General features: G+C 47.3%; 1 protein-coding gene across 1 annotated transcript; it reads left to right on the top strand.

The window, feature by feature from the left end:
• The first annotated feature begins 4,191 nt into the window (after nt 1-4,191).
• MCL1 (MCL1 apoptosis regulator, BCL2 family member) lies at nt 4,192-10,419 on the top strand. Its single transcript, XM_034756473.1, has 3 exons — nt 4,192-4,850; nt 6,841-7,088; nt 7,650-10,419. The coding sequence occupies exons 1-3, from the start codon at nt 4,232-4,234 to the stop codon at nt 7,764-7,766; spliced, it is 984 nt and encodes a 327-aa protein (XP_034612364.1). The 5' UTR covers nt 4,192-4,231; the 3' UTR covers nt 7,767-10,419.
• The last annotated feature ends 1,971 nt before the right edge of the window (nt 10,420-12,390 follow it).

The raw sequence follows: 12,390 nt of genomic DNA on the forward strand, positions 1-12,390 counted from the left end.
TAAATTTGTTAGTCTCTAAGGTGCCACAAGTACTCCTGTTCTTCTTTTTGCGGATACAGACTAACACGGCTGTTACTCTGAAACCTTTCAAAGCCTTGCTGAATGCTCACAACCATGCAAAGGGAGGGGGAGAAACAGTCATCTGGAGACTGGAGTAAATCCCCTCCCCACAGCTTGTTCTCATTTCACTTCCCCACCCCAGACCAGAAAGGCAGTGTGCACCCGAGGAGTTGGATTTCTCACCATTGCTGTGGTGAGGAGCTAGTATAGACAGGACTGCATATTATCTGTGTAACTCAAGGACAAGTAGGTCTCCATGATGTGGTGTTCATATCTGTGGGCTTCATTATGTGGTATACCCATGGGTGGCGGGTATAAAAGCCATCCCTGGCGCAGCTGCCCCCCCCCCCCCGACTGTGGTGGCCCCTCCCCCCCGCTGCTGCTGCCACCTGCTTCCACCTCCTGCCCCCCAGGTTCTCGCTGCTCCTCAGGGGTGGGGGAATGAGGCGGGACACTGAGAGCAATCAGAGGGCGCGGGGGTCTGGCGGGGGAGTGAGGTGGCTTGGCCAAGCACTGGCTCTGCCCGGCACGAGGGCGGGGGGCAGCTCAGCCTGGCACTCAGGCAGGAGGGAGTGGCTCAGTCCAGTGCTCCATCGGGCAACTCAACTCGACCCGGCACTCGGGGGGCTGGGAGGAGTGGTGGCTAGGGTGGGCGAGCCGTGGCTTTTCTGGTCGTGGGAGGGGGGGAGAGGGGGAAGGCTCAGGGCTACTCCTGTTAGCAGGCGGCAGGTTTCAGGGCCCCGGGCCCGGCATGCAAGGGTTGGGGCCTTGGGTGGAAGGGGCGAGGCTGGTAGGTTAGCCTCCTGCAAATTGGGGGTTCACCCGCCACCCATGGGTATATCCCACTGCCAAGTGACTGTAGCAGGCCAGGGAATAACATACGAGCATCAGAACAGCCACACTAGGTCAGGCCAATGGTCCATCCAGTTCAGTGGCCTTTCCTTGGACAGTGGCCAATGTCAGGGGCTTCAGAAAGAATGAACAGACGTGACAATCACCAAGTGATCTCCCCCTCACATCCCCATTGTTGTCGTCCACTCCCAGTTTCTGGCAGTCAGAGGCTAGGGAAACCCTGACCATCTTGGCTAATAGCCATTGATGGACCTATCCTCCAGGAACTTACCTTATTCTATTTTTAACCCAGTTGTAGTTTTGGCCTACAAAACTACATCCCGGGGTTGACTGTGTATTGTGTGAAGAAGTACTTCCTTTTCTTAGTTTTAAACCTGCTGCGTATTAATTCCATTGGGTGACCCCTGGAGCTTGTGTTATGTGAAGGAGTAAATAACACTTCCTTATTCACTTTCTCTACACCATTCATGATTGTATAGACCTCTATCATATCCAAACTGAAAAGTCCCAGTCTTTTTAATCTCTCCTCATATGGAAGCTATTCCATACCCTTAATCATTTTTGTTGCCCTTCTCTGTACCTTTTCCAAGTCTAATTTTTCTTTTTTGAGATGGGATGACCACAACGTCACACAGCATTCAAGGTGTGGGCATACCATGGATTTATATAGTGGTATTATGATATTTTCTGTCTTATTATCGATCCTTTTCTAATGGTTCCTAACATTGTTAGCTGTTTCACTGCTGTTGCACATTGAATGGCTATTCTCAGAGAACTATCCACAGTGACTCCAAGATTTCTTTCTTGAGTGGTGAGAATTAATTTAGATCCCATTATTTTGCATATATAGTTGGGTTATTTGCCAATGTGCATTATTTTGCATTTATCAACATTGAATTTCATCTGCCATTTTGTCACTCAGTCACACAGTTTTGTGAGATCCTTTGTAACTCTTCGCAGTCTGCTTTGGACTTAACTATCTTGAGTAATTTGTATCATCTTAAATTTTGCTACCTCTGTTTACCCCTTTTTCCAGATCATTTATGAACATGTTGAACAGTACTGGTCCCAATACAGACCCCTGGTGGACACCACTAGTTACCTCTTTCCATTCTAAAAACTGGCCATTTAATTCTACCCTCTGTTTCCTGTCTTTTAACCAGTTATTGATCCATGAGAGGACCTTCCCTCTTATCCCATGTCTGCTTACTTTGCTTAAGAATCTTTAGTGAGGGACCTTGTCAAAGGCTTTCTGAAAATCCAGGTACAGTCCACTGGATCACCTTGTCCACATGTTTGTTGACTCCTTCCAAGAATTCTAATAGATTGACGAGGTATGATTTCTCTTTACAGAAGTCGTGTTGACTCTTCCCCAACAAATCATGTTCATCTATGTGTTTGCTAATTCTGTTCTTTACTATAGTTTCCACCAATTTGCCTGGTACTGAAGTTGGGCTTACCAGCCTGAAATTGCCAGGATCGCCTCTGGAGACTTTTTAAAAAAGTAGTGTCATATTCGCTCTCTTCCAGGCCTTTGATACAGAAGCTGATTTAAGTGATAGCTTGTATATCACACGTAGAATCCAGGACAGTACAGTCCACACCAGTAGCGATGACCATTACTTAGATTGTCAGTTCTTTGGGTCAGTGATCACCTTTTTGTCCTGTGCACAGCACAGCACCTATTACAACAGGGTCCTGGTCTGTGGCTGGGGCTGCTAGTTGCTACTGCAAAAGAGGTAATTAATAAGAACGATGGTTGCAATGGTGGAAATTGTTTGGAGAAATGTTCCAGTGTAGACAAGAGCAAGCAGTATAAGGTTCGCACAATAATCCTTCCCATGAAATTACAGAAACTGGAAAAGATGCATTTGGTCTGATCTAGCCACGCAAGAGCCATGTTATTCCATACACCATCTTTTCTAGTGTTTTGTCTAGTGTAGCTATAACTCTCAAGCAATGACATTTCCAGCACACCGCTTGGGATGCTATTCCACCATCTCTTAGATCTAGCTCAATTTCACCACATCTCTCGTCGTAATTATACCGCTAAACAATTCATTCCCCCTACTTGTCATAGTCCACCTTGGCAATACTGCATCGTAAGCCCTTGCTTAGGGCGGTGGTTCTCAACTTTTTTGGGCTCACGACCCATTGGTAGATCTCGATGGCCTATTGTGACCTAGTAAATTGCTTTTGTGCAAAAAACATCTGGCTTACTGAATATTTCTTACCCACAATATACACATATTGACATCATAAGTTTGTAGTTGTGCTGCTTCAGTGACTGTAATGTAGACATATCCTCAGTGTGTTATCCCTGGTCTTTTCATCAGATTCCTAATCTGACACTTATATCCTGCATAGTTCCTTCATTTTCCATTGGCTACAATGCTTTCCTTCACTCCCTGTCCTGAACGTGGGTATGATGTTGCCGTGCACTGTTAAGCAGCTTGCAGGATTCATCCCAGATACGGTGACCAGACAGCAAATGTGAAAAATCAGGACGAGGGTGGGCAGTAATAGGCGCCTATATAAGAAAAAGCCCTGACTATTGGGACCGTCCCTATACAATGGGGACATCTGGTCACCCTAGAATCTGCACTTCCCGGACGGATGGTTTAAAGCGAGGCCTCTACGCAGGACATTCGCCTCTCACCCTGTAACGCGGGCTTGTTTGGGACCAAACTTGCCCCGCTCTTGACCAGAACGCACCCGCTTGGTGCTGGGTTTGGCTCTACATCCCGGTTTTTCCCTCCCGCCCCCACACGTGGGACATTTTATGATCTGGGTTTCTCCCACCCACCCCCCTTCTTTTTGGGGTTTCAGGATCGATCCATCTGCAGCAAGAACAATTGGAAATTCCATAATTGCCTCCCCACCCCCACCCCCCATCCCACCCCCGCTTCCCCTGTCCTGGGACAGCCTGGGGAAACCCACAGGCCTCCAGAAAGTAGCTCCCCCCCGCCCGCAGGAGGCGCAAAGCCAGCGAGCCTGGATTTTTCCATCGCTTTCTGGATCCTTCCCCCCTTCTCCCCTCCCCCTCCTGTTTTCCCCCTCTCCCCTCGTGCTCCCCTGCGCGCCCCCGAGCTCCCCTGCGCGCCCCCGCCCCCGTGCTCCCCTGCGCGCCCCCGAGCTCCCCTGCGCGCCCCCCCCACTCATTCATTCACAGCCCCCCCCCCCACTTCCTCTAAGGCCCCGCCCTTCGCTGAGCCGCTCATTCATCACTTCCCCTCAGCCCCGCCCCCATCCGGTCGCTATATAGGGACCAGCCCCCGCCCGCCTGCCTTGATTGTCCGGCCTGGCAGAAGACGGCGCCATGTTGGCGTTAAAGCGGAACGCGGTGATCGGCCTCAACCTGTACTGCGGGGGCGGCCCGACGCTGCCCCCGTCCCCGCCGGGCTCCCCGAGCGGCGCGGGGACCCCTCCCAGCCCGGGCGCGCGGGACCCCGGCCCGCCGGCGGAGGGCGTCCGGCCGGCGACGCTGATTGGCGGAGCCTCTTGGGGTTCCAACGGCTCTTCTGAGGGGGCCCGGGCGCTGATTGGCTCCGCCGCCGCCGCCCCTGCGCTGGGGGCCGGGGGGCCCCGGCCGGGCCCGCTGTGGCGGCCGGAGGAGGAGCTGGACGGCTGCGACCCCGAGGCCGAGCGGATGGGCCCGCCGGCGGCCGCCGCCCGCGCCGACGGCTCCTTGCCCAGCACCCCGCCCGCGGAGGACGACGACGACGAGGCGCTGGACGGGCTGTACCAGGACTCGCTGGAGCTCATCAGCCGCTACCTGCGGGAGGCGGCCGAGCTCGGCGCGCCCGGCGGCAAGCAGCTCTTCAAGCGGCTGCTGAGCGGGCCGCGGGGAGCGGGCCCCGCCGCCCTGGAGAAGGCGCTGGAGACGCTGCGGAGGGTCGGCGACGGCGTCATGGAGAAGCACCAGCTCGCCTTCCAAGGTGAGGGGACGGGGGCCGGGCCGGGCCACACAGCGGAGGGGGGGGGCGCTCGCCTGCCAAGATGGCGGCCGCGGGGGGGGGGAAGGGCTGCGCCTTCCCGGCCTCCTGCCCTTGCTTGCTCCGAGTTGCCCCCCCCCCCTCTGGAGCGCGGGGTCGGGTCGGAGGTGGGGACCCTGCTGGCGGCCCGTAGATCTGGAGTCACGCTGGGGGCGGGGGCGGGGGGGGACCCCCTGGAGGGTTGCAGACTCTTGGCTAAAGGCTCAGTGCCAGGTTGGCGCTGCCCTAGGACAGCGGCGAGATTTCCAGCTGGTGAGATTTCCAGAGGGAATCTGCCCCGCCATTTCCCCTTTTTATTGGAAGGGGGTCCGCAAATGGGGGGAAAAGTTGCCCCCTCCTGATCTAGGCAATGGAGAGCGGGCCCTGGGAAGCGGGCTCGGGAGTGGGGCTGCAGGGCCCCTGGCCCCAGGGAGAGGGCATTCTGCACACAGCCCTTGGGACAGCATAACCTTCGCCTCTTCAAAAACGAAACTAAACGTTGTTTATCGAGAGGGTGGGGAAAACCCGTTAACTTCTGCAAATCTAGATGGTCACATATTAACCATAGCCGGGTGCAAGAAGGGAGTAAACATGCAAATATATTGTAAATCTTGTCCAAAGGTTAGCCAGTTATGGATTAGACCTCTTCATTTTCTAGGCTGCAGTAAAACAGAAGTGCTAGCAAGTGTTTATTCTGACTTCTATCTCTATTGCGCTATTTTAGCATTTTTACACCAGCTTCACCCTTTAATGCTGCACAATAGTCTTAACATAGCTACAGAAACTTGACTCCTAAAGTCCATGTCCATAGGTGGGTGTCCTGAATCTTCTTGACTTGTAATATTCCAATCTGCAGTTTCTATTAACCTCTGAAGGTCACATTTTCTTCAGTTCTCTTCTAGTGTCTCCAACTTGATTTGAGTAATAGCAAAAGAGAATTTCAGTACTACACTAAGCCCTGGGTTTCAGGTTTGAAATGCCAAACTTCGAAAACTTTTTCATGAAATTTGTGTGTCAATGTTACAGTAGTTACCATAACATGAAGTCCCAAAACTCCTACTTTGAACAGTACTGTAACTTTTTTCTTTTTTGAAGAGAAACCTCAAATAACTCTTCTAAAATTTAATGAGTCTGAAGTATTTGAGATACCATAGACTTTCCACAGGGTTATATTTTACTTAGATCAAAGAAGATAAGGACTTTCAATGGGTTTAGTTCCTTGGGGAATGGAATTCATTAGCCTTTACAGTTGGCATTAAGCCACCTGAATAAATTACCTCTTTCATGAGTTTGAGTATATTGCTGGGATAAACAGTATTTTTGGATAACTAATCTTAATGCCTGGTGCTGAATAGGGAAGAAATATTGGAGGAGACTCCTGTAAATGTTAACTATAACAAGAAAGTAGTTTCTGATGTCTGATGTATGTTAATTCATCAAGGGGGCCATGGGGTCAGAATGGTTGGGCTTCCTTTTAATAAGGAGTGACTGTTTCATAATTGTTCTAACTCACCTAGCCTGTTCAAGGAGTGTCCAAAAGACAGGCTGAAAAGAAACTGGTTTTGTTGTTCTTGGGTGTTCTGTCCTTCTATATACAGTGAGGAGGAGGTACTGTGATTTGGCTAATACAGAGGTTTTCCCCAAAGCTTAAGTGTGCAGTGTCACAGCACTTTCATTTTAGGTTCCTGTCTGAAAAAGGATTTAACAAACTGAAATAGCTCATGCTAATATAATTGTGTACTAAAGCTTCCAAACTTAATGCCTGCGTGCCTGGAGATAATGGCTTTCCCATCTTCCTCTATTCCACTTGGGGGGAAGGATATGCAGTACTTGTCTAGCCTTTAAGGAAGATATTTTTGTTGGTGTTTATACTACCTATTGTATAGTGTTTGCAGTCACTTAGTGAGTTACTTTCGTAGTCTCAGTGTGTTTTTCTGCTAATCTTTTACTTCAGGGATGCTTCGGAAGCTAGACATCAAGAATGAGGAGGATCTGAAGTCAGTGACTGCCGTTGCAACCCATGTTTTCAGTGATGGAGTAACAAACTGGGGTAGAATTGTGACACTCATCTCTTTTGGTGCCTTTGTTGCAAAACACCTGAAGAGCATAAACCAGGAGAATTGCATCAACACACTAGCAGGGATCATCACAGATGTGCTTGTCACAGGCAAACGAGATTGGCTAGTTAACCAAAGAGGCTGGGTAAGTGCGAGATTGCAGGGACTGAATGTGGTTAATGAAGTTGTCCATCGGTCTAGTAATATTTACCTCTCTGGCTGACACTTGACACCTTGTACATGCCTAAGTATACAGGGTGATTTACCAGTCCAGTTAAAACTACTGGTTGGAGCAGTGCAAGCAGATTATGAATCACTTAATTGGTGTAATAAAGACATATGGTGCTTTATGATGTTACTCTGCACTTAGAGCACTTTCATCCATATATCTGTCCAAATTAAAGATAGGAAACAGAAGGTGCAAAGGTGAATTGACTTGTTCTGTCATGCCATGAGTGTGCTGCAATTAGATCCAAATTCCACACTCAACCCACTAGACAGGTTCCCTTAATCGGGTAGAATGTACTGAATTGCTTCTGTATTTGGTACAAGTTTGTCATAGTGATTAGTCCCTAGTTGGTGGTGTGCAGGGATGCTACTGTTATGAGAACTTCACAAAGGCAAACTGCATTGTGAGCCCCTCTTCTCCCCCCCCCCCCAAAAAAAAATGGCTGTTAGACATTAATAATTAACTTCTTTTTTGCAGGAGGGATTTGTTGAATTCTTCCGTGTAGAGGATCTAGAAGGTAGCATCAGGAATGTTCTGGTGGCTTTTGCAGGCTTTGCTGGACTGGGAGCAAGCTTGGCCTACATGATGCGATGAGCCATGGAGTGATATAAATGACCTAAATGCCAGGTGCACTAGCTCTCCTTTGCATCTGGAGTTAGTGAACTGCACACTTCCTGCTGTGAAAGAATACCTAGTACACTGTACTTCACAGGAACATAAAGAATAACATCTGGGAATCTCCTTGAGTGACTTCCCCCCAGAAACGGATAGCGTGGTGCAGTCTGAGAGTACCAACAAGAGGATTTTTTTGCTAACGAGAACAGAAAATGAAGCAAGTAATACTACTTCCTTGAAGAGCTCTGTGAAAGGATGCTAAGAGTACTGTTTTCAAGTGCAGCCTTGTCACTAAGGGGAACAGCTCCTATTCTGCAAGTCAACAAAAGCACCAGCGGCTCTTACTCCGGACCACCTAGAGGCTTTTATTAGTTTTGGTATGGTGGCTGTATGTGGAATGAGTTTCATTTCCTTAGCTCTGAATTGTGATCATAGCTCACTGGAAATGTGGACTAGGGTCCTGTGGACCCACTGAGTCTCTTAAGTTTGTGGCTTGTGTCTTGAGTTAGAAGTGCAAAAAGGTTTATTCTGGCTATAACCAGATATACCAGCTATGAGTGGGACTTTTGCTGAAATATGCCTACATTCCATCAGCAGTAAAAAGGGGTACAGTCCTCTTGAAAGCTGAGAAGCCTGACCTTACTGTAGCTAGTCAACTTTAACAGGCTACCAGTAGAGCTCCTTGGGCCATTATTTGCCCCCTCTGTTATGACTCCCAAAGAACACATGCAGCTATAAAGAGAGGGAGTGCAGTTGTAAGTATGTAAAAACTTCCCAGGGGGTGGGGAGGCTGTACAGAGAACTTTGTAAATGTCTATAAAACTGTAAAATATGTACATTTTTACAGAGATGATCTCTTGAGAAAGATGGCTTGAGTGAGTCCAGATCACTTTATTGAAATACTATACTTCAGCCCATTGCACACAGCATTTTATTTTTTGCTTCTCTTTTACCCGATTTCCACAAAGTGTCTCTTCCTCATGTACTCTAGTAAAACCGCTAGGCTTCTCTGGCAAAGATCAGCTATGTGACTGGTCCCTAGGACATGCTGGCAACAGCACAAGTTTTTTTTTTATTATTTTGTTTTAATCTTTGGGTTATTCCTGACTCTTTAATGGATGGGTGAGTGTTCTGGAAGCCACTGTTGGCTATTTCCTAGTCACGTTTTATTTTGACCTATTTTTTAGTCTTGATTCAAAACTAAGCTAATTTTGAATGTAAGCATTTTCTCAAACTAAATAAAACTGCTACATTGGATTGAATCTACAGTTAGCACCGTGAATCCATTAATTTGACATACTCAATTCAATCCGTCAGTAGCTAGTTCTAAGCATTCACTCTGGACAGGCTTGCAGGGAGTAATCTGGTATTAATTTTTTTGAACTATGAGCCAGTTGATTCCCTCTCTGTATGCACAATAGTTTCACATTAAATTTTTTGGTTTTCAGCAAAATTAAGTATATTAGTCTTCACTGTATAAAATCTTGTTCAGACTGAATTGGGGTTGAAGTGGAAGCTAATGTAAAACAAAGCCTAGACTTTAAACATGGTGCTAGTGTCAGGCTTGCTTGTTTACATAATAAATGAGCATCCTACTCTTGTCAATAAAGTGGTTTTTGTTCACTTCTGCACAATTAAAGCTTGCTGCTAACTTCTAGGCAGAAGAAAAAGGCAGTAGCACCCCATAACAGTATTTTGTGGCCAAGTGTATGCTATGACTGTAGTGAACTTTTCTCCCTAATGTGCATGTAATTTCCAGCCTACGGCTACAGTGGTAGCAGAAGTCTTCGGTTATCGTAAGAATGAATATACTGTACATGCCCAAAGTGTTCTATGGGCCTGGGGTAGCTCGTAAGTAGCTCCAAGCCTGGGCAAGGGCTATTACCACAGTACTAGTTCTACTTGCAGCCAGCTGTTGCATCAAGTCACACAGATGACAAAGCATTATAGCTTTTCTAGTCCTCCCTGTAAGCAGCTGCTCTAGCTGTCTTAGCAGTAGTTTCCAACTGTGAATGAGGAGGTGTCAAGACAAATCCCTAACATCCTGTCCTTAGTACAGAAGTTGTGAGAACCCTTGCTCCATGATCATGTTGACCCAGAATTGTGTGTTAGTAAGGAAACACTCACATTCATCTCCACCACTTTAAATCTCAACGAGTTCAGCAGATCACAACTATCTTTAAAAGGAGAAGGGGGGAATCTTTCTTCACTGAGCAGCTCAATTTACCTCTTTAACAGTCGCATACAAGAGTTCAGCTAAACATCACACAGGGCTACATAAAAAGTGCTAACAGCTGCACTCAGAGGCTCAACCACAAAGGGAGAGGCTAATTCAACAGTTGCAGTAACATTTCGCGAATAGCCTTTAATCTTTAGAGTTTTTGTTTAAGCTTGGATTGGGTTAGTCTCTTTAGCCCTGCCCTGACATTCAGCAGGGTCCAGACAATGTGTACAACTGAAATACTTGTTCCTTTTCTTCCCCCTCTGCCCAGCCCCCAGAAGTGCAACAGCCTTCACCAAACGGGCGTAGCTTTTCAAGGGTGTATTAGATTCCAACTATTCTGCAATTATGCCTGCCTGCTTTTCTGTAGACTGTTCCCTCCTGAAATAAATCATGCAAATATATTAAGTATATCTGTATTTAAACCACACATGCTTTCTATAACCTAGTAAGCGTTTACTATTAATTACAGCTACTGTGTAAACTAACAGTGTAGTTCTAGCTGTACGTATAGCCTACTTTCTTGCCCAAGGCAAGAAAACATCAATTGGTATTCAAGTATTGTTCCTGCCTGAAGCAGATACCCAGGATTGACTGTCCCGTACAAGCTTCTTTCGAAACAAGTACCTCTCCATGGCAGCTTCTCTCCTCCATGAGGGGATTGCAACATGAGGGCAACTGGCCTGATGCATCTTGCTGCAGAAGCAATTGGTTCAATCATGCGGACGTGTTACCTTACCAAAGGTTCCTCTCGATAATGGGATATGTGCTAGAGCTGCCACCTTTTGACCTACCCAGAGTCAAGCTGAGGGTGGTAGGTAGGACTGCTTTTAAGGGTATCGTGATAGTGGGCAGGGGGGTTCTTCAATATAAGTGCTGGCATTGAAAGATGCAAACAGCTGTATGAGATTACAGGAGAGTGGGGTGCAGGGTATGTATGAGTGAAGTGTGCTGTGTACCCAAGAATCATGCTTGCTCACCCTCAAAAGAGCTTTAGGCTGGCTCTGTGTATACTGGTGATAATGACAACTTGCTTATTGGGGAGGCAGGGTACTTGGCACCCTGGCAAATAGCCGTTTCATAGGCCTGTCTGAAAAAGGCAAAAGCTGTATTGTGTGTAGAGTGGGATGGTCGTGATCCTAACTGCTTCTATGCCTTCAGCCCTTGCTTGGGAGGTGAGGGGTGGCAGAATTCTTGGCAGCTTTGTTAAAAATGCAAACCTTGTCACGATTAAACTAGAAAATGCTTTGTGCAATTAGATCATGCGCCTCCCTTCTCCCCACCCCCACTTTGAATCAACAGTGTGTCAGCTTTCATGTAACAATGAGGCAGATGGCCACCTTCTGCAGCAGCAGCTAGTCACTCTGGCCTAATCCTCAAAGGTATTTGGGCTCCAACTTCCATAGGAATCACAATGGAAGTTAGGGGCCTCAGTACCTTGGAGAATCTGGGCCTCTGCCACTGGAAGAAAGTTGGCAGTTTTAGTATATGGTTGAGTCTGGAAGCGTTTGGCCGTGTCTTCCTTTTTAAGCTGCTTTGAGGAATGTTCTCTCTATAACCCCTTCCCATAGTCCGGTGGCTTCATGCAAAAGTGGGGCTTTGCTATGGAAATATGCAAATACGGAATTTGTAGAGCGGTTTCCCCTTCGCTATTTGGCTGCTCTGTTTCTAGGTAGTGGGTGTAAAGTGCGTCAAAGCTGTCCTGCTTCCTGGTAACATGTCTATACTGTGAAGGCTATCTATTCACCACAGACTATCTCGGCTTTGGTAAAAGGGTGGCAACTTCCTTTCCCTTTCAAATAAGGGCTTTCAGAGAGCAGAAAATGTGCCAGTAATCACACTCCATACTTTATTTTTCCCTCTCTGAAGCAGTTAGTTAATAAAGGCTCATGTTCTAAACAAGAGTTTCCTCCAATTTTTGAACGAGGTCAGTGCCTTCATTTGTCCTGTCTGAGAATGATCTAGCAGTGCCTGGAACCAGCTGAGCTGCTCAGCTAAGAAGCCCTCCTTGCCCTGCTAGCTATTAAGTTATCACAGCACCAAGATACAGGAGTGTCCATCAAGCCCAAGACTGAAGACCTGCAGCAGTAACATTATTTTTGTGGTACCTAGAGGCCTTATTGGGGTCTCTGTGATTCCATACAGACCTACCTAATGCACACTCTAGAGGGGCTGATTGATATAGCATGGCTTCTTGTATATTTCATTTAAAAAGAAGCTTGGGCCTTGTTTATGCAATATATCCTCCTATGAAAAGTAGTTCCTGGTAACAAAATAAAATAGTAAGAACATGTTATGAATGCCTGCTCTATCATCTTGAACATCTCTCTCATCCTCCACTCCCAACCCTTTCTCTCTCTCTCTTTTTAATAAAGATTCCCT

The sequence above is a fragment of the Trachemys scripta genome, chromosome 24 (genome assembly GCF_013100865.1).
Source record: "Trachemys scripta elegans isolate TJP31775 chromosome 24, CAS_Tse_1.0, whole genome shotgun sequence".
In the NCBI taxonomy this organism is placed as follows: Eukaryota; Metazoa; Chordata; order Testudines; family Emydidae; genus Trachemys; species Trachemys scripta.

Bases quoted from the DNA above. Each gene is read 5' to 3' on its own strand.
- MCL1 (XM_034756473.1), top strand. From the start codon at position 4,232: ATGTTGGCGTTAAAGCGGAACGCGGTGATCGGCCTCAACCTGTACTGC. The intron at 4,851-6,840 runs GTGAGGGGACGG...CTTTTACTTCAG, and splicing joins GCACCAGCTCGCCTTCCAAG to GGATGCTTCGGAAGCTAGAC. The intron at 7,089-7,649 runs GTAAGTGCGAGA...TCTTTTTTGCAG, and splicing joins TAGTTAACCAAAGAGGCTGG to GAGGGATTTGTTGAATTCTT.